Here is a 24,323-nt window from a genome sequence, read left to right as displayed (position 1 = left end):
TCTCCCCTCTGTCCTTCCCGGGCATTTCTTCCAGGAAATCCTTCCACTTCTGCTTTCTGGAAGAAGGACTGACACTGAAAGCTGACCTTTGTGCCCCAAGCACCTGGAATGTTGGGGGGCTTATTTGGAGCGGTAATTGAGAGCAGGGACTAAAGTCAGAGCTCAGGCGGGGCACCTGGGTGACTCAGTCGGTTAAGCGTTTGCCTTCGGCTCAGGTCATGATCCCAGGGTCCTGGGATCCAGCCCCATGTCGGGCTCCCTGCTCAGTGGGGCATCCGCTTCTCCCTCTTCCTCTGCCCCTCCCCCTTGGCTCGTGCTCTCACTTGCGCTCTCTCTCTAATAAATAAATAAAATCTTCCAAAAAAATAAAAATAAAATCACAGCTCAGGGTGTTGTTCAATAGGTGGCCCTGGGCAGGCAACTTAAGCCTCTCTGAACCCAGGGCAGTGTCCTTGTCTGTTCAGTGGTACCATTAATCCCACCTACATCATAAGGATGTCTGAGCCTACGTTAGATTAATATGTGAGTGTGCTCACCACAGTGCCGAGAACACAACACCTACCTAATACACATAATTAGCTTGCCTTGGCTGCACCAAGGGTACCGCTCATGCGCCAGGGCTGGATGTCACTTCGTCCTGGGAGCAGCAATGGTCACAGCATTGCCAGGCTGTGCTGCCCACACCCACGCACCCAATCCCTACAGACAGAGGCTGTAAAAGGTGACCTGGGCCCCAGTCCACACCACCCCTAGAAGACTCTCTAGGCATCTGGGATAATAAACATCTGTGAACTCCGTCCCCACTCTTTGATACTTACCTAGAAATCAAAACTATAATCTGGCCCAAGACCCAAAGTAATGCAGCTTCATAGTTCAGGATGTCCGACCATTCCTTAGAAAACCTGACCCCCAGGAGAATTAGTGGGTGGCTGCGAGGCCTGTAGCACACTTACAAGGAGAAGCTGTTACAGTTTCCTGCCCATTCACACTCTGCCCTCCTCATCTCCGTCTGTCTCCCTGGATCACCTCTAAGCCAAGTGTACCAGGAACTAAGCACTAATCATATCCCAACCCATCCCACCTCTGCCCCTTCTAAACACTCTATGAACTCTTGGCTAAGGAAAGAAGAGAGGCCCTTGCCTCACCCCTTCTCACTGGGGAGAAAGCACACTGCTCGCTCGGGATCATGGGAACTTTCTACCTCTGCCAATGACCAGGGCTGGCTGAGGGATGCGGCCTTATCACCCAATGCTCCAGGTAGCTGTTCTGGAATGATGATTGGAGAATGCAACCGTAGATCCCTTTGCAGCCAATTCTCACCCACCAATAATGGGAAATGTAATTTTTCCTGTAATTTCTCTCCTTCTTCCCTTCAATAACTATGTATTAAGCACTCTCTAGGAGCCAGGCCTCATGCTGGGCACCTGGGAATCAGCACTGAATGAAAAACAGTTCCCGCCTTCCAGAAGCTTTGACTCTGGACAGAAATAAAGATCCACAGATTTGTTGTTGTTGTTGCTGTTAAGAAAAGGCTCACCATGGGGCGCCTGGGTGGCACAGCGGTTAAGCGTCTGCCTTCGGCTCAGGGCGTGATCCCGGCGTTATGGGATCGAGCCCCACATCAGGCTCTTCTGCTATGAGCCTGCTTCTTCCTCTCCCATTCCCCCTGCTTGTGTTCCCTCTCTCGCTGGCTGTCTCTATCTCTGTCGAATAAATAAATAAAATCTTTTAAAAAAGGAAGAAAGAAAGAAAGAAAGAAAGAAAGAAAGAAAGAAAGAAAGAAAAGGCTCACCGTAATCAGTGGTGATCAAGGCCCCAGGTACTGTGGGAGCACCCGGGGGAGGCACCCCCCCCAGCTCTGGTGCCAAGGGTGAAGTGACAGCTAGACTGAGACCAGAAAGGTGAACAGAGGTATGAGGCAAGGATCTGTTTGCAAAAAGGATTAGCACGCGGTTCTTTGGGGCTGGAGGGAGGGCCAAAGTAGGAGCCGGGCAGAAGCCATGGTGAGATACGTAGAGGTCGGCAGGGGCCAAGCCCCCAAGAGCTCTCCATACCATTAGAAGGATTCTGGACTTAATTTCAATGGCAATGAGAAATGACTGATGATCCCCTAAACAGAAGAAGAATGTGAGAATGTTCAAGGATGAAAAGATGGCCCCGGGAGGTATTAACAGGAGGCAGGCAAGCCAGGGATCTCAATGCAGTGAGGGCTTCCTCATGTGGGGATTGCTTCGTAGCTCCATTTCCGGAGTTGTGGCACTGCGCTCCAGCTCCTGGACCACGAGTCTGCCAGCGAAGGCTTCTGTGTGGAGGCAGGGGGGCCAAAGGACACATCGGGGGTTATGTAAGAAGCCCCCATCACAGCCAGCCCTGGGCACCATCTGGGGACTCTGTGGCCCTCATCCCCTTCGGTCCTCCTAACATCTCAATCATCATCAGTTCATAACTGAGGACACTGAGGGTCAGCAAGAAAAGTGACTTACTGCAGATCACAGAGCTAGTAAGTGCTGGAGCCAGAATTTGAACGCAGGTCTTCAGACTCCAAGTCCAGTGCTCTTTGCTCTACACCCTGTCATCTCATGCACAGGACAGTAAGTGCTGCTGTGAAAGACACAGAAGGAGGATGTGACCTGGGAAAGTCAGGACAGGCTTGAGAGTGGCAACGGAAGGGGATGTGAAGTGAGCCTCTGGGGCCGGGTCGATTCTGGGTACAAGCAGTGAGCAGAGCTGATGACATGGGAGGGGAGAAGGAGGGACACAATGAGTGAAGAGTCACAGCCAAGACTAAGAAGGATGCCCCCATGGCACATTTATATAAATGGAACATAAGAGAAGCTTAATTTAAGTCTCAGGACAGGAGGAGACATGGAGGATGGGCTGAAAGGCCTAGCACATGTGCGATCCGGATCCAGGAGAATACAGGCAGGAAGGAGAGGAGGCCATATTTAAAGAGTGAATGATTGGGGATTCGTCCAAGACACATCACAGCAAACCTGCCCAAAGTGACTTAGGGTCTCATTCTGTCAGCCAGAGAGAAAAGGCAGATTATCTTCAAAGAATGAACGGTTAGACTGATGGTTAACTTCTCTGTTACAACAGTAGAAGCCAGAGGACAATGGGATAATATTTTCAGTGTGCTGAGAAAAAAAATAACAGTATTTAATGAAACTATCTTTCAAGGAAAAGGACGAAATAAAGACAACTTCAGGAAAAAAAAAAAGGTGAGAAAATGACTATCAAAGATAATCTAAAGGATGTACTTCAGGTGGAAGAAATTTGATCCTGAACAGAGAATCTGAGGGGCTAGAAGGAAGGATGAGCATAGACCCTGCAAGTAAATTTAAAAAGATATATGGACTTGCAAAACAATATTAATAATGGATAATTTGAGGATTTAAAAAAAGAACGTTCATACTGACAACATCTGATCAGTTGAGAGTAGAATCACTGGACTTTAAAAATTCTGTGTGTTGAGGAGCCTGGCTGCCTCCATCCGAAGAGCATGTGTCTCTTTATCTCGGGGTCATGAGTTCAAGCCCCAGGTTGGGTGTAGAGATTAGTAAAATTCATAAAACTTTAAAAGAATTTTTTAAAATAAAAATAAAAATTCTGTGTGTTTAGGAAGAGGGTAAAGATACATATAAACTTGAGAATATGTGAAATATGCATGTTACATCCTCTCAATTAACCACTGAAAGATAGGCATTGAGAGTGCTATAACCTCCTTCACAGCAGCGGTGGGAAAATGCGAGGAGGAAAGGTCTTTTTTCAATGAAGCGTGAAACAAGCTAATAACTAAAAAATAACTACGCTATAATTCCATTGGTATTAAAGTGAAAATCTCACAAAACTAAAGGCTACAGTGTTTGGAGATTACTATATAAACAATAAATGAAGCAAAGACCTGGTAGAGCAGATATTCGGGAGAGGGATAACGTCCGGTGGAAGGACCTGGGTGACCAAGCAGAGAAGCACACACGTGCTTCCAGGATGGGTTGCGTTTCCACTTCTGAAGCTTCCTTTGTGCCCTTTACAGCCGTTATGTGCGCACACGGCATATATCCGATGTTTAATATTTTACGGATTTAAATATCATGGCCCTGCACCTCCCCACACATCCCGCTATGACATTCATTCAAAGTCGGCCAATGTGCTTTGAGGGATGGGGAGGTTATCACCCAGGAATAAAGGATCACTAGTGAGCTTTAAATGTCAGTATTGGCTGTTTTGAGTCCCTAGAGCAGGGTTCTCAGTCCCGGCCCACTCTGACAGAGTCTTATTTAATTCATTTTGGGTACAAGCATCAGTAAAGTTTACAATCTTCTCAGGTAATTCCAATATGCAGCCAGGTTTGAGACTCAGTAAGCTAGAGGGTAAACAGTCTTGCAAGCCAGGGCTGGCAAAGACGTAAAAAGTGGATTTTTACATTCTACGAGCTCCCTCTATATTTTGAGTACTTGGAAGTCTGAACACATTTTACAGACCTACTCTAGAGGGGACATAGGTAGGGCCTGTGAGAAGTCGCTATCAGATGGGAAAGAGCTTTTCGTGGGCTGGGGTGGGATAGAGGGGAAGGAGGACTAAAGGGAGGGCCCCCACTCATGTCTCTGCACCCCACAGAGAAGCTAGGAGAGTCCCATATCCCAATTTTGTGGAGAATCTAGCAGGTGCCATGTGCCTGCATAATGTAGCCACAATTAGGCAGTGTGATGATGTATTTGGAGACAGAACAGCCTGGAGGTGATGGCTGCCAGCCTCCCCAAGTTCCTGTGAGTCCTGGAGGGGAGCCAGGACTTCCACCACGTTCTGCTGTGGGATTTGGAACCTGGAGGGAGAGCAACCGTCATGTATGGCTGCTGGGAATCAGGATGGGATCAGCCTTCCAGAGAGTCACTGGAACCACCCCCCCATCAGATTAACTGCACATTTACCCTCTGGTCCAACAATTCCATTCCTGAGATATATTATAAAGAAATCCTCACACAGTTCCGTAAGGGTCCAGGACAAGAAATGTAATTGGTTCTTAGATTAATTTGTGGTGCTGATAAGTTGAGGGCAACGTGGGTGTCCAGGACTCGAGGCGAGGATGAGCAAAATTAGGTAACTACACCCTGTGGAATACTGTGCAGCAATTAGAAATAATAGGCCACAGGTAGAAACAGCATGGCTCTCCTCACATATGTTCCACGAGATAAAGTGAGAGACACAAATGATATTTAAAGCACCTCACCTTTCGTGTCAATGTACTTAAGTGCAAGGTAGAGAGGTGGTGGCAACAGCAGCATCTTCCAATCTCTCCAAATCCCAAAGAGAAACAAGCAGAACAAGTCAAGAACAAAACCCAAAGTCCATGGACTACATTTCCAACAAAACTGGGTGGCAAGGTAGTCTCATGAACCCCAGATACAAATGGAGGTGAGAAGAGTTGATCAATGCCAAGACCTTCATGATAACAAGTGTTCCCACAGGAAGAAGAAGAAAGAAATAAGGGTGACCAATGGACCCAAGAGCAGTTAATAGGAATTCACTGGAAAGCAGGAGGCCAACGTAAGAAAGAACAGCAGCTGAAACCTGGGGAGGGTTTACCTTCCCCAATTCGGGGGAAGGGCAAGAGGCCCATGGTGACACCCTCCGGGGCCACCTTTGAGCAATGGGAGTGGAATCAAAATTGAGCAAGGTAGGAGAAAAGAAAGGGAAGGAGAAGGTCCAGACCCATGTGGGGGAGGGGAACAGAGCCTGTCTACCCCAGGAAATTAGCTGCCCTCTTTGTGGACACATCACAAAAACAGCAGAAGTGGGGCTCCTGGGTAGCTCAGTCGGTTAAGCACCTGCCTTCAGCTCAGGTCATGATCCCAGGGTCCTGGGATTGAGCCCCACAATCGGCTCTCTGCTCAGCAGGGAGCCTGCTTCTCCCTCTTCCTCTGCCCCTCCCCATTCATTCTCTCTCTCTCTCTCTCAAATAAATAAAATCTTTTTAAAAAATTAGCCACAGAAAAGCATCAAGGTCAAATCATATGTAACGTTACCATGAGAAAAAAAGAAAATAAGGAGTAGAATAACTTCCCTTGGGTGATATATACATAATATAATGTATATACAAGAACCCTTTGAACAGATACTCATTATCATCAGGACGGCTGCTTATTGAAGAAGAAGGGGAACGTGGGTGGAGCTTAAAGGAGAGTAAGAAAATAAACAAATAAGGGACAGCCTGGTTTCTTTCCACAATGATAATAAAGAATGAGGACAGGGGAATGAAGAGGTGGCCAGTGAACTGAACCTTTAGGACTTAAGGGTATTTTTGAAAAATAAACATCTTTAAGAGCACAGCCCAGAAAAGAGGCAAGGTGACCCCAGAACCTAGGTTTTGGGGTGGATGGTCTTCTCTAACAGTTCATTGATGGCAGTTGTTGAAACCCAGAAGGCCTAGCAAGAGTCAAGGCAGGGCCAAGTCAAGTTGGAGGGATAATCAGTGTGGACAAGGGGACCCCCAGACCCCAACTATGCTCAGTATCCAACATTCACAGATGCTTCCCACAGCGGTGGACCATCATTGGATTCGTAAACGCAAAGAACACGGTCCAGAGTTGAGGGGCCAACCAGGGCCTTTCTTTGGCTCCCTCCCAAGCCATGAGCTCCCGCTACACTCAGACACCATTTGGGGAAGAGGATGTTGGAAAGATTGAATATTTGCTAGAATGTAACTGAGTTAAACTGAAAGAGACTCTTAAAACCAAAGAAACTGGACATTTTGAGAGTTATTTTTTAGGCATTATCAGGAAACAGAGGTCCTGTCAAGGTAAGATCACTTATAAAAACAAGTAAACCAATCTTCGCTAAGCCTCCCCTAATTATCTCCCTGCACCCCACGCAGATAGTCCCAACCACCACCACCAACTTCAGGTTGCTAGCAAAATATCGATTCCACGGCTGCTAAGTGGTGGCAGCCCCAGGAAAAGAAAGGCACTTGAAGCACACCTCCAAAAGACGCTCGGGTATAAGGGACCCATAAATCCACATGTTAGCAAATCCTGGATTCGGTTCCCAGCCCCTCCTCCACCGCCACCCGGGTCCCTGAAATCACTGGCTCCAAACTTAACCTGAGTAACCAAATGAGCTCCTTTTATTTCTGTTAGGGTTTCTCTCTGAAAAGAACAAAATGCAGGCGGGCCAGACACGATGTTTTACTTTTTATGAGTCTTGATTTATCTGATGGGCATATTTCTTACAGCTCTCACTGCAGCTACGCCTCACCAGCCGGCAGCTCCTCCATCAACCGGTTAGCCATTTCTCACTCATTTTTGTGACTTCCCTTTCTTATTGCCATACTTTCCAGACGGTATCATTAGAGGCTGGAATTATTAAGCTCTTCATTCTTAACAGTTTCTTAAAGCATCCTACAGCCACAGAGATTGCAATGAATGAGTTCACATGCCATTTTTTATAACTCCAAATGAAATTTAACCACGCTAACTGCCGAGAGAAGAGTTTCACTGGACAAGCTTCTTCGTTCCAGAGATAGCCGTGCACAATATCCCATGCCCGGGCCCGCCTGCTCCAAGCCGACATACCAGGTTCAAATCACTAACGCTGCTGTTGGGACAGGGGATTCCAACCTCGCAGCAGAAGGACTTATGAAGCCGGCTAGCCAAGGATCCTGTGTAGCACTAACTTCACCTTAAAGTATAAAATGATTATTTGTTTCATGTCAGTCTTGCTGACTGGACTGACAGTTTCACGAGGACAAAGGACGGGTTTGTTCCTCTCTATGGTAGACATCCTTTGGTCTTGCCCATCCGCGACCAGTTGCCCTTCTTCTGGCGAGGCGACGCGGACCTTCTTTTGGCAAGCCACGCCCCTCACTCACTTCTATGTCGTTGCAATGGGATGGATTCTACTCCTCGCCGGTGATGGTCATGTGACTCAAGCCTGGCCAATCAGAGAGGTCTGGTGCCTCTGGCCATAGTGACTGGTTCAGGAGTGAGCACGTGACCAAACCAGACCCAACAAAGCAGGGTGTGGGGACTAGCAGTGTTGGGAGTATTGAGAAAAAAGCACATCCACAGAGCTGAGAGATGGAGAAAGGCCAGGTGCTGAAACCTTAAGTTCCCTGGATCAAGCAAAGCCTGAAGGCGGCCCTACCTTTGGATTTTTCAGTCACATGAACAAATAAATTCTCCTTTTGACTATATCAGGTTTTTTTGTGTTACTTGAAAATGAATATAAGTTCCATGAGGGCAGGGAAGCTGTCAGTTGAATTTACCACCAAATGCCCTGCACGGTATCTAACACAACAGAAGCTTAATAATAAATTACAGAAATGCCTTTCCAGAGAGCCTGCCACCTCAGGCCCTGCCCAGGTTATTTGACAATTCCTAACCCTGGCAATTCCCTGTTTTACTCCATTTATTGTACAAGGACTTTGCAGACTGTACAAGACTTGGAGGTCACTCTTCTGTCATTCTGTGGGAGGGCGGCACTGGCCTAGGAAGGAGCGGACACTTGCTTCAGCCAAGAATAAGGCATGGCAGCTGAAACAGCTGACCTTACGACCCACAGATGCTGGGTGTCTCCTAAAGGAATAGCCGTCTCTTCCTCCTCGAGATGTTCTGGACTGGGAAGGAACTGCCCCCCCCAAGTCCTCCATGCCCCTGGGGCAGTTATGTAACACAGTCTCTCGTCTGTGAGATGTCCACAGGGCTGCTTCACATCACAGATGGGGCATGGACTCTAGATCCGATCGCCAGGGTTTGAGCCCCACGGCCCCCACTCAGTAACAGGGAGCCTCAGGCAAGTGACCTCAATTCTCTGTACCTCAGTTTTCTCATCGGTGAAATGGGGCTAATGCTAGCAGGAAGCACACAGGATTAAATAAGTCAATGAATGTGCTATTATAAACACTGTGTAACTACCTAACTGCCCCTATTCCTACCTCTTCCAGAGAGTCGTGTGAGAGGTCAAGGAAGTGACCTCTCACAGGAGAGGCCAACAAGCCACACCCCATGGAGAGCAAGCACTGCACCCCTGAGGACCAGTTCAAGGTTAAGCGTCCCCTTTCCAGGGATGCCAGCAGTGCTTCCGTAAACCTCCAGATAGACGCAGCCCCACACACGGTCCAGGGCTTCGCAGCAGAGACCCAGGGGCCAGCCTCTCTTATCCCTCAGCCACCTACCTTCATGCACGACAAAGGCCGAACAGGGGCAACCTGCCCCTGACAACCTCCTCACACTGGAGAGAAGCCCCAAATACTCCGATGCCCTCTTGGAGGGAAGCAGAGAGGGGAGAAAATCCTAAAGACCTAGTCTCCCGAAAAAAGATGACTCCACTGAATAGGACGAAGTTAAACAAGATGGACTAGAGTTTGGGGCGCCTGGGTGGCAAAGCGGTTAAGCGTCTGCCTTCGGCTCAGGGCGTGATCCCGGCGTTATGGGATCGAGCCCCACATCAGGCTCCTCTGCTGTGAACCTGCTTCTTCCTCTCCCACTCCCCCTGCTTGTGTTCCCTCTCTCACTGGCTGTCTCTATCTCTGTCAAATAAATAAATAAAATCTTAAAAAAAAAAAAAAAGATGGACTAGAGTTTATTTTTTCCCCTACGACCCAAAAAGAAGAAGGGGGAGGGGTGATAACTTCATGACATGGGAGAAATGTAGAAAAGTAAAGGGATTCTGCTTTCTTTGTGCGCTGACGCTTGCAACTCGACTGCACAAATGTCGGTAACGCCCCACTGCCCGCAGGGGGCGGTGTATTTGTGTCGATTGCAGGAAGAGCCGTACATTGATTGCATATGCAAGCCATGTTGTTCCCCTCCGGGAAGCATTTCTAAACTGTCTCATGGGTAGGGGACACCCTCCTGGCCTGTGCACCTTGAGGGCTGGTGAGAGGCAGTGTGAATCACAAACGCCCAAAAGCAGCATCATTGTTCGGAATGAAACCTGTAAGCAAATGCTCTGGCGCATAAATCTATGAAGAACTTAATTACGGAGCAGAAGGGAATTGAGTCTGATACACTGTTCATAATTATGCATAAACATTAAGGAGTTTTCATTTCCAGAAAGGCTTCTCCACTCCTGTAGGGACTAGACTTTATTCTCTAGCAAACGTCAAAGCCACCATATTGGTTTCTCAGATAAGCAGAGGGAGAACAGCTCCTGGTGGGAAGGTGAGGGGAGAAGAGTCATGCGATCTGACCTAATGGCCATCAGACTGGACCAGCTGTGCTCTCATGGTTTTGACTAAAGGGCTGTCTGGCTTCAGTTTACACAGCCCAGCAGTGGGTGCTTGGGACGCCTGGAGGTAGCTTATTCCATCTCTCAGGACAACTAACCGCCAAAAAGTTCATCAGACTGTGCCAGAGTCAACACCTTATGATTTCCACCTCATGCTCCACGTCCTGACCTTGAGGCCTCTCACAGGTTGGGGGACCTTAGTGGTTGGAAGACAGCAGCTGTGCCCTGCCCCCCACCACATCTTCCTGCTCAACCCCGAGCCTGCCCTCAGGAAAATGGGAGGCCAATGGCTCTGGCATGAGCTGGGGCGCTGGGTACCAGGGCTGGGAGGAGCTTGGGGCTGGGAACAGGTGGGAAACTAGACTACAGAGTCTGGAACAAAGAAAACCCCAAAATAGCCTGCTGGAGTTGAGGAAGGGTCTAACCTATGATAGGAACCTCCCAGAGTTAGGAAGATAGGAAGATAGGAGTTTGTCACCACCAGAAATATGATGGGACTGTCGGAAGAATATTAAATCAATTACATCAACAGACATCATGGTTTGTGGTTACTCTGCTTTTTTAAATCCAAATAGAAAAGAGACAAATTCAGCTCTCTCAAATCCAACTAGATGCCCAAGCTCTGTCCCTTCCCATACATTTTAGTTACCTCCACCCGGGGTAGGAAGACAAAGATCTCAGCAGAACAACCAAAATCAAAGTGTTAGCTGGACAAGACACAAAAGGCTAAAACTGAAAGCAGGGAGCTACAGACAGCCGGAAGGAAAGAGTTAAGATCTTGAAAACACCATTACGATCTATGCTTTCCTAAAGAAAAAAATAATGCTGCTGTTCTTTGTAATCCTTTTTTGAGACTTTACAGCCAGTGCACAATTTTTTTAAAAGAAGGAAAAAGATTCCTTTATTTCTTAGTTGGAAGAGCTTAAGCAAGAACTTAAGAGGAAAGTAGGTCAACTGACCTACTTTTTCCCTCTTTAGAAATTTTTGCATTTGGGATCCGAGTTGGTGGGAAATTTCCACTCCCCGTTCTGCTCAGGAGAGGAAACTTCGCAATCTGACTTGACGTGATGTATCTGCCACATGACAACCATCCTTCCAAATGACCCGCGTGTTACCCTCACAGCTTTCAAAACACATTTCAAGATGGGGATCAGAGTCATGATGTAAGAAAATGCAGACTTGTGCTTTTATGGGGGGGGGGCTAAATATCATCTTCCTTTTATGCAATCATTTGATGGCACCTTTTTCTTTCCTTCCAAGTGACAGCAGTGGCCTAGCCTCAGGGTGGGAGGCCACCATTTACATATTCAGATCCTGATATGCATCTCCAAAGGCTACCGTGTTTATTTATTCCGTATGATAAATGTAAGCATTTGTACGCCAGGAATGTTTTAAACACTTTATAAATATTATACACTTAATCCTCATAACAGCAGTACAAAGTGGGTATGACTACTTTCTCTTCAGCTAGTCCTTGCTTAACATGGATTTAGTGCCTGGGTCCTTGGTGCCCGGTTCCCCCATGCTGGCTGCTACCTCTCGACAGCTTCCAGCCTCCCCAGGGTCCCCTGTCCTCCCCCTTGGGCACCAAGGATGGGGCCCAAGCTGGCTCACTCTCTCCATCTCGGCCCCAGAAATACTAGCATCTGAGAGTACTCCCAAAGGCCAAACAGGCCATTCCCAGATGTTCCCTCTAGCTGGGCCAGGAAACCAGCGGCAGCTCTAGTCCACAAAGTCACAGAATGAGCAGGGGTGAGATTTAAAATAAAGAACTCAGGCTGCATCTAAAAGAGGTTCAAGTGAGGAGGGCCTGGGTGGCTCGGTCAGTTAAGCATTCAGCTCAGGTCATGATCTCACAGTTGTGGGATCGAGCCCCTCGTCGGGCTGTGCTCAGTGTGGAATCTGCTTCAGATTCTCTCTCTCTCTCCCTCTCATTCACTCTCACTCTCTCTCAAATAAATAAAATCTTTATTAAAAGAAAAAGTTTCAAATGAACATACAGTAAGGGACAGTGAATCCAGAGGGAAGACTTTTGTGCCCCAATCTCCCTCCCTGAGTAGCAATATAGTCAAGGAACCGCCAAAATGGAGTAGGAAAGGCCAGGATCCAGAAGCCCTGCATCTCATTCCCGCTCCTGTGCCTCCTGCGGGTGACAGGGGTTGGTTTCCCAAGCTCTCTGGGCCTCAGGATGACCACCTGTAAAAAGCCAACCATGACGGGGTGGAGGGCAGTTGAGAGTTCCCGCGAGATGATGCTCACGAGCCACCCGTACCCTACACCGGCACGGAAACACGCAGGCCTGCGCAACAGCATAGTGCTAGGAGGACCGCCTACGGTCAGCACCGGTCGGCCGATCCCAGTCCTCCCAGCTCCGTGCAGCTCAGAGAAGAGGGGCCCTCCCGGTGCATGCAGACGGAGGAGCTGAGTCAAGACTCCATTCCCACCCGGCCTCTGCCTTCCGGGCGCAATCCTGCCCACTTCACAAGGAGCTGCCTCCCTGCTGGGCAGCCTGGTGAGTCTGTCTTTCACCCGCAGGACTCCCAGAAGGGCCATCCAGAGGGGGTCCCCCCTGCTGGTACCTCAGCTCCTACACCAGAAACACCACCGGCAACAGGGAAATGAGCGAGGCAAAGAAGCCAACAGTCACGGGAAAAGAACACCCTTCATCCTCAGCCCGCAGACTCCCGGGCGCCCCCTGGTGGCCGTCCCTGCGCCCTGGCCGTAGTTTCCAATGCACCGGAGCACCAGAGAAAACTGGAGGCTCAGCAGGAGCAGAGCCCGTGGTCCGGAGTCATGACAACGGAACACGCGCTCAGAATCACACTGTGTCCTGGTCGCCAAGGACAGAAAGCTTAAAGACCCCCATCCCCTCACCCGGTGAGTCCACCAGCCATCCAGACTGCCCAGTAGTAAGCTGTAACCACCAAAAAGCTCTTTCTTCTCTTGAAGTGAAATGTGTCTCTTGTAAGTCCTAGCCCCCAGCTCTGAATATCCTCTTGAATAATCTCCTTTTCTCAAGACAGAACTCCAGAGATTGAGAAGTGGTGGCCCTGTTCTCCCATCCATCCCACACGAAGGCTTTTCCAAGACAAACATTCCCCCGGGGTAGTCACGAAAAATGACCACAATGACCTCTATTTCCTTCCCTTCCCCCAAACACATTGAGATTCACTGTTATCAAGAGCAAGGAGTCTGAAGGTTTGGGCCCCTTCTAGAACCTCGCAGCTCTAGGACCTTCAACATTCCTGTCTTCTAACTATGCTCTGAGGTCACGGGGTGGAAAGGCAGGAAACAGTGCCCATTCCACTTGGGAGCTCAAGCTTTGCATGGAAAGCCACTCCCCACTGCTGGGTTCCCTGCAGACTGCACTGTCCACGTGGAGGGGGGCGGGGGGAGTACCTCCTCCCTGGGGAAGCCCCCACTTGGCTTGGCGCTTGTCTGAAAAGGCAAGACAATAACACCCCACCTGAATGCAGGAGAGGGCGTGCTCAAGATCCACTCCCAGGACCTGAACAGGGTCCTGTGGGAATAGTTTACCAACACCAACTGCATCAGCCACTGCCTAGCCCCGCTCCCCACCAAGCGCTGCGGGCAAGCTGCAAGACAGCCAGTGCGTTGTTGCCAAGACAATAAACCGTGGATCACACTGTGACTGTTTTTCTACAAGTAAAGCACAGGAAGAACAATGGGGTCCGACTGAGCCAGTGTTTCAGACGGAGGATGTTCTTAATAATTTTAGATATGTGCTGAAGTACAAAAATAGATTCCCCCCCCCCAAAGCCAAGCTCATATGCACTTGCTGTTCTCGGGAGTATTTTTGTAGAACTAGAAGACTCTCTTACAACCCCTGGGACACGATAATGAACAAGGGAGAAAGGAGGAACAACTTTACCACTTTCTCTTTTTAACCAAGGAGACTACTGAGAACTCCTTGGTCTCAGCAGGAAGCCAGTTCTCTTTCCCCTCCCCTCCATCCCTGCACTCTGTTTCCCAGAGTGGGTGGGGTCTCTGGTGGCCCAGCGCAGACTCCAGGAGACATCAGCACTCACACCGACATGGCTCATTAGGGTGGACAAACCACATTTGTTGGCTTGATCTTGAAACCAATGTTAAAATCCCAATTTCAGGGGCGCCTGGGTGGCACAGCGGTTAAGCGTCTGCCTTTGGCTCAGGGCGTGATCCCGGCGTTGTGGGATCGAGCCCCACATCAGGCTCCTCTGCTATGAGCCTGCTTCTTCCTCTCCCACTCCCCCTGCTTGTGTTCCCTCTCTCGCTGGCTGTCTCTATCTCTGTCGAATAAATAAATAAAATCTTAAAAAAAAAAAATCCCAATTTCATAGATGGGGATTCAAAGGACATGCCCAAGGTCACAGAATTGCTAGGTTCAAGAATGGACTCCACATCTCCAGACTCCTTGTCCACATTACTCTTTGGAGCATACAGTGCATCCAAATGTGTTTGAGGGAAGGGAAGGAACTAGGAGTCACAGTGGTCATTTCTAACTACCCTAAAACCCAGCTAAATCAGGGCTCCTGGGTGGTTCAGTTGGTTAAGCGTCCAACTCTTGATGTTGGCTCAGGTCATGATCTCAGCCCCACATCGGGCTCCATGCTCAGCGTGGAGTCTGCTTGAGATTCTCTCTCCTTTTCCCTTGCCCCTCCCCCCTTGTGTGCTCTCCGTCTAGAATAAATACATAAAATATTTTTTTAAAAAATGTTTAAACTCCAGCTAAATTAACAAGGAATGCTTTACCCAGGAAAGAAAAGATTAATACTGGGGTTGTAATAGATTACGTTATTGGCCAAATTCTCCTTCCCTGCTTGTCTTCACACCCTTTGACATACAGCTTCACAGTTCCTTCACAGGAAAGGAGCAGGGTATGCTTTCCCACCCCTGAACTCTGTGACATATTGTGGCCAATGTTATGAGGTGAAAGTTGACAGTGTCCTGCTTCCAAGACTAGTTCACAAGCCTAGAATGCCCCTTGCTCTCTGGTCCCTGGGAAAAGCATGCCTGGGCTAGCCTGCTGGTCCTTGGGGGGAGCGTGGGGGATTCGGGGAGCCCAGCTGCCCCCACTGAGATGTCCAGCCAAGACCAGTTGAGAGCAGAACCCCCAGCCCACCTGAGGCAAAGGCTCCCTCACAGTTAAACGGGAGCAGGCTGCCTGTGGGCAGGATAGGCTGTAGCCCCATCTCTGGAAGGACTGGGGAGGCACTCAGGGATGCTGTCAGGGAATGCCTCCACTGGGGAAGAAGTTGGACCACACCAGTAGTTCCAGACTTTGGGATTTTAGGTATGAAGCAAAGTTACCCTCAAGAGTTTGGAAACTAACACGGGGCTGGTAGCTTTTTGCTTTTCTGAGCAAGAGCAATATATAAAAATAACTGCTGCTTACTATCACCACCAATTCATAAAAGATAGAACATTTTCACACTACGACTGAGGAAAGGATATCATCTTCTTAGAATATGACACAGTCCTTTCCAAGCAAAGACGGTTGGCCACCCTCGTCCATGAGCCTTTTTCTTTCCTTCTGTCACAGATCAATAAAAACTTTGTCACTAAATAGTTCCTTCTGTGTATTAGCAACTTTCCTGCATGCTTTATGATAGAACTGTCAAGAGAACATGAAATCAGTTACATAAATTATAAGACTTAAATCATGGTTCTGTTTGTTCTGTGACACTATAAATGACATTTTTTTTTCATCAGGTTAGAAAATAAAGCTAGAGATGAATTCGAGCACCACTGTCGTGCCTTTGCCCCCGGCTACCACAAGCACTGCGGAGCCCCCAGGGCCTCTGCCCCACCCCCGCCTCCACAGAACTTCAGAGCCCCAGGATGCAGGCGCTAAGGTGCTGCTGATGTCCTTCCATGCTTCTAACGGAGGAATGAAAAGGAAAGCAACAATTCAAAGGAAGTTCTCTCAGGGCTACAGGGACACATAACTGGGACAGAAGTGAGCAGCAGGGAATCCCCTGGGACCAGCTGCAGGGATGTGTGGTGCAGTCACCTGTGAATGTTGACTCTTTTCTTTTCTGGGCCATAAGGAGCCTCTCCGTCCTTCTGTAGGATATGTGGAGGACTGGGGTTGGAGGGGGAGGCTGCTACACTCAACAGGCCCTCAGAAGACCACACACCTACCAGACCTACCAGGGTCCAGTGTGGAGAAGCAATGGCTATTCTTTGGGACTGGGAAGACTGGCTCTAATCTGGCACTCCATTCCCACCTTCATCCATTCTTGAGGCATTCAGAGAAAAGGAGCAAGGTCTTAGTTTCACAGGCTTACCTTCAGGTAAGGGAACAGACAAAAGCAAATAACATGATAAATAGCAGTTGAGTGAGCACTCTTTAAGGGATGCACGAAGTGAGTTGAGAGAAATTGGCAAAGGCTGCTTTAGGTAAGGATTCGGGAAAGGCCTCTCTGAGAAGGAGATATTTGAGATGAGAAATAAGAATGCATCCTCCATGCAAAACGCTCGGAAAAGAGCAGTACCAAGCATATCAAAAGCAAGTGCAAAGGGCCTGGGACAGAAAAGAAAATGGCTTGTTTGAGGAAAAGGAAAAAAGCCAGAGCTGTGGAAGCAAGGTGGATGAGGCGAGAACTGTGGTATGAGGCTGGAGCAGGAAGCAGGACCCATCATCTGGGGCCCTGCTGGCGTTTGAAATTCATTGCAAATAGAAAGGGAAGGAAGCAGTGGGTATTAAGCAAGGGGGTGACTGGACCTGATTTATATTTAAAATATTCTCGGGATGCTGTGTGAAGGATAAATTGTGAAACAGGCAGACCAGTGAAGACATTCCTGTGTGAACTGAGTGGTGCCTCTGTGACCTTTATGATGTTGGACAGTCCCTGAACAATGCTACATTCAGTCATCCCACCTGCAGTATGGCTACCGCCTACACTTAATAGTTCACAAACTCCTCCGGCTCCTGAATGTGGGGATGAAGGGGCACATGGTGTTGCTCGCCCCTGCATGATTTCACTCCAGCTGCCTTTCCTGGAGCTGGAGCCATGCCCACAGCTTGCCTGTGAGGGCCCCCTGTTAGCCCTTAAGAACGCACGATCTCCAGTGCCCATCACGACACTGAGGTCAGCTCTCCATCCGGATGGAATTGAGGACACAGGGAGGCTGGCCAGGAAGCTGGCAGGTAGTTCACACTGCAAGGACACATGGGCCAAGGTGGAGGCAGGCCAAACTCCCAGGAGGCAGGCAGAAGTGAAGCAAAGGCAGGTCAGAGTCTGATGGAGGCTAATCGCAGCAGAAGAGCAGGGGAGTCCTCCGACAAAGCTGGGCTCAGCGCTGCTAAGGGAGGGAAGACTCCGGGGGCAAGGCCAGCATGCAGTTTTTCCAAAGAAACCCCGCAGTCTGGCCAGACTACTGGAGAATAAGAGACCATACGGAGCAGAGCGGAGATGTCTCAGGCAAGTGTCTCCTGGAGAAGCCAACACCCAGGAGACCAGCCCACTGTGTGGGGACACATGAGTAAGCTCAGCCCAGATCATCTGAGCCTGGCCCATCCCAGAAGAACTGCCTGTTGATTCCAAAATTTATGAATAACCCATAAATGCTTAATTGTTCTCAGCTTCTGAGTTTTGGGGTGATTTGTTACGTCGCAATAGCTAACTGATACAGAAGAGGCTGATGGCCAAAAACGACTCCCGTTTCACTGTAGCAAGTCTCTGCTGATATCATAATCCTGTTTCCCGGTCTGGGGCCCCTATAGGTTCAGATCACTGGACTGGGATCATGAGCTTGAAATATATTCTTGAACTTGACTTTACAAGGCTATTGGTGATATGATGAAAACTTCCTCCCCAATCTGGACCTGTTTCCTTATCTGAAAAATGAGGAGCTAGACACTTCCAAGGAGCCTTCCAGCTCTCATGTTCTATGCTCGGGTGACTCTGACCTCTTCATTCAGCCACTCTGTCATCTAATCAACAAGTATGTGTTCAGAGCCTGCAGTGTGCCAGCCTACGGTCAGGATCTGGGGTGCAGGCTCAGACAACGAGATGCGGGCCCTGCCCACCAGGAGCTCCCTGTCCTGTGAGTATAGAGAAGACGCTTCTGGGGAGCCCCCGATGGCCAAGGAGGCTGTGAGTGAGAACAGTGGGCAAGATCGTGGTCATCCTTCCCCAGCAGAGAGAGGGGAATGGATCCACATTCAGAATCCCCGGGACCTCCAGTCTCCTGGACTCCTGCTCCGCGATGTTTGCCTTGGTCCCTAAGGCCTTGGTGAACGCCACTCAGCATTTCAGCTCATGCCCTGGGGAAATCAACATCTGTGCCTTGACTCAGCACATTCAGTGAGCAAACAGAGGACAGCCATGGGACCTGTCTCCACGCCACTCTCCCCCAGGCAACCCAGGAGAGCCAATCCTTAACACTTGGAGACTGGCCAGTCTCTGTGGGGGCGGAGCAAAAATGACAAAGTCCAAAGTCCTCCAGTGCCCCTGATGACAGCAGTCCTTCAGGACCTCCTCCCAACCCCAGAGAGAGGCAGACATGTGGCGCCCGGAAAGCCATCCTACCATGGAACCAAGGCGCGATGGATTTGGTGTTCCTCTCAAAGCCGGCTCGGCGAGGCAGCTGCTCCTCCTTAAACCAGCGGACTATGACTTCTCTGGAGATGGGTCTCAGCGGGCGCTCCCAGGTCCTGCTGAGAAGAGAGATGAAGTGTGGAGAGGCAGGGAGTGAGGGGGGGAATGGAGGGAGGGGGAGGGAAGGGGAGGGAGGGCCACTGTGGGAATGACTCAGCACGATGGCCACACTTGTGCCTGTGGAGAGAATGAAATGAGTCAAGGTGCATGAAGGCACTCTGCGGATAATAATGCACCAACTATTATTATTTTTCCCAACAGACCACTGCTATCGCTTGCTTCCAAAGCCACACAGATGGGAATGGAAAAGAGGACAGGAGGGGATGTTCGAGGGAGAGAAAAGGCATTTTTTTCCCTCTAGAATTGCAGGGCAGGGCACAAACGTCAGCATCCATGAGGGAAGACCCTCACATACCAGGAGCGGCAGACCCAGGCACCCGGAGAGACCAGCCATCAGCCTCCCTCCCGGGGTGGCCCGCGTGTAAAACGAACATCTACAGTGTTGTTCATTAAGGGCACTGTTGGTCATAAGCAAAGATTTCAAACAACTCCAACGTCCATTAACAGGTTTTGATGAATAACTTCTACCACATCTGTGGAGTGGAATATAACACAGCTATAAAAAGGAAAACTAAACCAGGGCGCCTGGCTGGCTCCGTCAGTGGAGCACGGGATGCTTGATATCGGGGTCGTGAGATCAAGCCCCACACTGGGTGTAGAGATTACTTAAAAAGAAAATCTTTACTTAAAAAAAAGGAAAGTAAATAAAAATAAATGAATAGCTAAGAATTGATATGAAAAGTCCTCCAAAATAGAGTTAAATGGAAATGAAAGTCAAGATGCAGAGCCCTGTGTACAGTATGCAAGCTTTTCCGGGGGGAAAAAAGAGAGGGCTACAACTTTTCACGTCACCAACTACACAAAGGAAGTGGGAGTGGAGAGCACACCTACACTGAGACAGTGCTCCCCTGCGGGGCAAGGGACAGCCATGTAGGTGGAGGCAGGAATGGGAGGCAGCCATTTTCTATATTCCCTTTTATTTTTATTTTTTTATTTATTTTTTTAAGATTTTATTTATTTATTCGACAGAGATAGAGACAGCCAGCGAGAGAGGGAACACAAGCAGGGGGAGTGGGAGAGGAAGAAGCAGGCTCATAGCGGAGGAGCCTGATGTGGGGCTCGATCCCAGAACGCCAGGATGATGCCCTGAGCCGAAGGCAGACGCTTAACCGCTGTGCCACCCAGGCGCCCCTCTATATTCCCTTCTAAACTTCCTGGTTTGTGAATCCTATAAATGACAAGATAGAAGGAATGGAGGGAGGGAGGAAAGGAAGGAAGAAATGCAGGTATGGTCAGCCCTCCCTAGACTGCAGGGAGAGGGAGAAGGGGGTTATGAATACTCCTGAACCCCGATTAGAGCAAAACTCAGAGCAGACTCTTCTACAGATGAACTGTGGCTCGGGGACCGAGCAGGCACTCACCACCCACCCTCACGGGGCAGTAGTTGCCCAGCAAGGATGGAGGTGTGGGGGACCAAGCTTGGAGCTGGCCTATGGTGGGCACAGGTGGAACGTGGAGAGGCTCCAGGCAACCTCTTGACCCTGGGTTCCGGCAATGATGGGCAGTCACCTAAGTCCCCTTGCCCAACCACTCCGGAGGCACCAGCATGTGTGCGGACCCTCCTGCACTCAGCCACGCTCATCTGCAAACCTGTTATCAGAACCAGGGTTGCAGCAGCACAACCTGTGGTTAGAAAAAGCAGCCAGCCCTGGTTTCCCAGCAGCGGGGCCACATTGAATCCCTTTGAGGTCTTATATGACAAGTTCTTAGCCTGGGGTCTGTGGGCCTTCAAGAGCTTGAAATTATATGCAAACATTTTTGGGTATTTTCATATGCACATCTTGGAGGGAAGAGGGTACACAGCTTTCTTAACATTCTCAAAGGAATCCTAGACCCCAAAATGTTAAGACTCCCAGAACTCTGAGGCTATTGGAAATCTCCAAACAGACTCCTCATTGCCCCCCTCTGGCCCCATTACACAGACTTGAACACTGAGGCCCACAGCTGGGAAATGACGAACTCCAAATTTCACAGCTATTGGAGCAGAGCAGGGACTGGATCCCCCAGCCAGGCTGCATTTGCTGAGTCCTCCAGACCCACCTGACAGGTATGGCGAGGGGTGGTGGAGGCCCGGGGCCTGGGAGGTGGTGGTAGAGTCTGGCCTCCTGCTCGTGGCTCTGGCCAAGCTCTCGGAACATGGAGCTGAGGCCGGCGACGGTGCCCTTCTGGATGGCGCGGAGGGAGTGGCGCCGGTACTCATCCCTGGCACGCTGAGCTCGGCGGCTCCTCTCCTCATCCGCGGCCTTGGACCTGCGCACTGGAAAGGGGTGGAGAGCGTGTTCACCCAGACCCACAGCCCAGGCCATACGCCCAGCAATCCAGGATTGGGCCCGGAACCCTGGGACTCACCCAGAGTCTCACAATTCACCTGGATTCACCCACATGGGCTACATGGAAGTTCAGAGCCCAGGAAGGGAAGGGCAGGCCCAGCTCTGGCCAGCAGCCCTGGGCTTGCCTGTCACCATGGAAGCAGAGACATTCATGACAGTTTAGGGTCATCTGCCTGTTCCAGTGGCCCTGGTCCAGAATGAGCAAGCCACCTCTGAATGGAAATATACATCTCTATGTATATTTCTTCCTGGGAGCACCTGGCTTAGAGCAGCTTCTCAAACCATGTGCCCACCTGCCAGTCTCAACAGCACCTGTCAAGGTGGTCAGCATCTCCAAATACCATTGCCATCCCCCACACTGACTGTAGGCTTTTTCCGTGCCAAGCCCTTGTTCCATGCTTTCCCTACAATATCTCATCACAGACGCTTCCCCCGACCCCCCAGGTGCAGGGCCCATCACTATTTCTCCATCAGAAAACCAGCCTCCAGAAGGTTACATAACTACCCCCAAAATAAATAGCTAACAAGGGGGCAGAGCCAGGTCTGGAACCCAAGTGTGGCTGGCCCTAAAACCCATGCAGCCATTTCCACCACCTGCACCCTACCTCTCAAGCCCCCTCCCTTTGAAAACCAGGTGTACCTGACACCAAGCCCCTGCTCCCTCGTACAAAAAGCCCAAAGAGCATTTAAGACCCTTCAGTCCAAACTCCTCGTGTTGCTCATGTGAAATCTGAGACCCGAGGAAGGACAGTAACTTGCGCAGCTGGGTCAGTGGCCAAGCCAAGCCAGGAGCCATCCTTCCTGCTACCACAGGCTGAGCTGTTGGAAACCCTGGTGTCCTGGTTCTGCTGCCCTTTTTCTGGTTTGCGGTGGCCTTGACAGCTGCTGGGTGAGTGTGTTGGAGAGAGAGGATCCTCGGGTAGCTCTGTTACTCACAGACCACAAACTCCAGATGCCCTCTCTCCAGCCTTCCAGCTGTCTGTGTTTCCCACGGCAGGGCCCGGTCCCAGCCAGGCAGCCTCGGAAAGACATCTGTGTGTTGCTGCTTCTAAAACTCTAAAGGGAGTCCTGGAACTGGGGAAATGCCAAGAGAGGGAACACAACCTGTTGGAGGCAAGGTCTAGAATTAAACCCAACTCTTTTGTGGTATGATTGCATCTCATCAGGCTCCTATCTGCCTTTAAAATCTAAGTCTTTTTGTAGAGAACTCTTGGAGCTGGACATGTTCTAATTGTGCATGACGGGTGACTGCGTGGCCCCGGGCAGGTCCCCTTCCCCTCCTGGAGTCAGCTCTTACCCAGAGTCTATTCCTATTCCAGCCCCATTCCACACATATGTGGCAAACACCCACAACCGACCAACATCAGAGAACTGGGTTCCGTCAGTGTTTGGAGGATACGAGGTAAATAGCCCTTGTCCGGCTAGAGAGCACTTCTGCCTCTCAAGTTGTCAAAGACCTCTTCTTGAAACATAATAGAACATTTCCCCAGACCTGAGGAAGGCAACACGAAGGCTGTCTCTCAGAAAGATTAATGGAAGTGAAGGTCACATGCCGAGGACCCAGTAGGCTGAGCCCCCCAAGGGCAGGTGGGGGATTTCCTCTGCTCTGTTCATCGCTATATCCCAGTGCCTACATACACAGGTGTCGGTCAACAGCCAGTACCTATCCTTGGATGACTGTGCCCAATTAAGTATGTAACTCTGAGCTGGGTGCAGACATAACAAAGACCAGACCCTTCCGTCAAGGCGCTCAGAGCCTGCCTGGGAAAATAAGACAAATATCTCTAACACAATGAAATCTGGGACAGATAAATTATCATCAGGGTTTAGGGACAGCAGTTCTCATATTCTGTGAGGGAGCCAACGGCCATCTCAGGAAAGGAAGCATCTGGAAAGGTCAGTAGAAGTTTTCCAGAGAAAAGAAGCCATCCAGGGAGAAATCTAGGTTTGGTGCCCAGCTGGTTCATCTGTCCGTTCCAGACACTAAGAGCACCATAATGCCTGCCTCGCATTGTCATGGGAGGGTCAAAGAAGGCCAGGATGGCCGGGCGTGAGCTCTGCAGCCACTAGCCAGCAAACTAAACACAGAAGCTCGTGCCCTAAAAAGCCAGCGACCTTTGAGAGCTTACCACCCCTGAGAGGCAGGGACACTCAGTGACAGGTTGCGGAAAGAAGTCATAGGCAAACGAGGAAGACAGGCTGTTGGAACCCAGCCGGGTGAGGCCCTGAGCCATCAGACACACAGAGGCTAAACCCAGCCTCCTAAAGGCCAGCTCTAATCCAGCCATTCTCTTCCTCAAACGCCTTCAGGGGCTCCCACTGCCCACAGGATAAAGGACAACCCCCCCTCCTTCAGCCCTTAAGAAGCATCCTGCCTATTTACCCCAAAGATACAGACGTAGTGAAGAGAAGGGCCATATGCACCCCAATGTTCATAGCAGCATTGTCCACAATAGCCAAATCGTGGAAGGAGCCGAGATGCCCTTCAACAGATGACTGGATTAAGAAGCTGTGGTCCATATATACAATGGAATATTACTCAGCTATCAGAAAGAACGAATTCTCAACATTTGCTGCAACATGGACGGCACTGGAGGAGATAATGCTAAGTGAAATAAGTCAAGCAGAGAAAGACAATTATCATATGATTTCTCTCATCTATGGAACATAAGAACTAGGAAGATCGGTAGGGGAAGAAAGGGATAAAGAAAAGGGGGGTAATCAGAACGGGGAATGAAGCATGAGAGACTATGGACTCTGGGAAACAAACTGAGGGCTTCAGAGGGGAGGCGGTGGGGAAATGGGATAGACTGGTGATGGGTAGTAAGGAGGGCACGTGTTGCATGGTGCACTGGGTGTTATACGCAACTAATGAAGCATCAAACTTTACATCAGAAACCAGGGATGTACTGTATGGCGACTAGCATAATATAATAAAAAAAAATAAAAAAAAAAAAGCATCCTGTCTGCCCCACTTTCTTCCCCAGCCCAATGGCTTCTGAGCTCCTCCCACTCTGTGCTCTGACTCCACCGCGCTCTC

General features: G+C 49.7%; 1 protein-coding gene across 2 annotated transcripts in view; it reads right to left on the bottom strand.

Annotated features, from left to right (window-relative positions):
• SH2D4B (SH2 domain containing 4B) overlaps positions 1-24,323 on the bottom strand; it is a 59,217-nt gene that overhangs the window by 7,734 nt on the left and 27,160 nt on the right. The window contains exons 4-5 of one of the 2 annotated variants that reach the window (XM_034662787.1): positions 20,994-21,210; positions 18,765-18,892 (exon numbers count right to left, since the gene is read on the bottom strand). In XM_034662787.1, the coding sequence (XP_034518678.1) occupies positions 18,765-18,892; positions 20,994-21,210 (345 nt within the window). The remainder of the gene's footprint in view (positions 1-18,764; positions 18,893-20,993; positions 21,211-24,323) is intronic. The other variant, XM_034662788.1, reaches the window with a different exon arrangement.

This window comes from Ailuropoda melanoleuca, chromosome 6 (assembly GCF_002007445.2).
Source record: "Ailuropoda melanoleuca isolate Jingjing chromosome 6, ASM200744v2, whole genome shotgun sequence".
NCBI classification, from domain to species: Eukaryota; Metazoa; Chordata; class Mammalia; order Carnivora; family Ursidae; genus Ailuropoda; species Ailuropoda melanoleuca.
The sequence above is the reverse complement of the archived record's forward strand: the minus strand, read 5'-3'. Positions and strand labels throughout refer to the sequence as shown.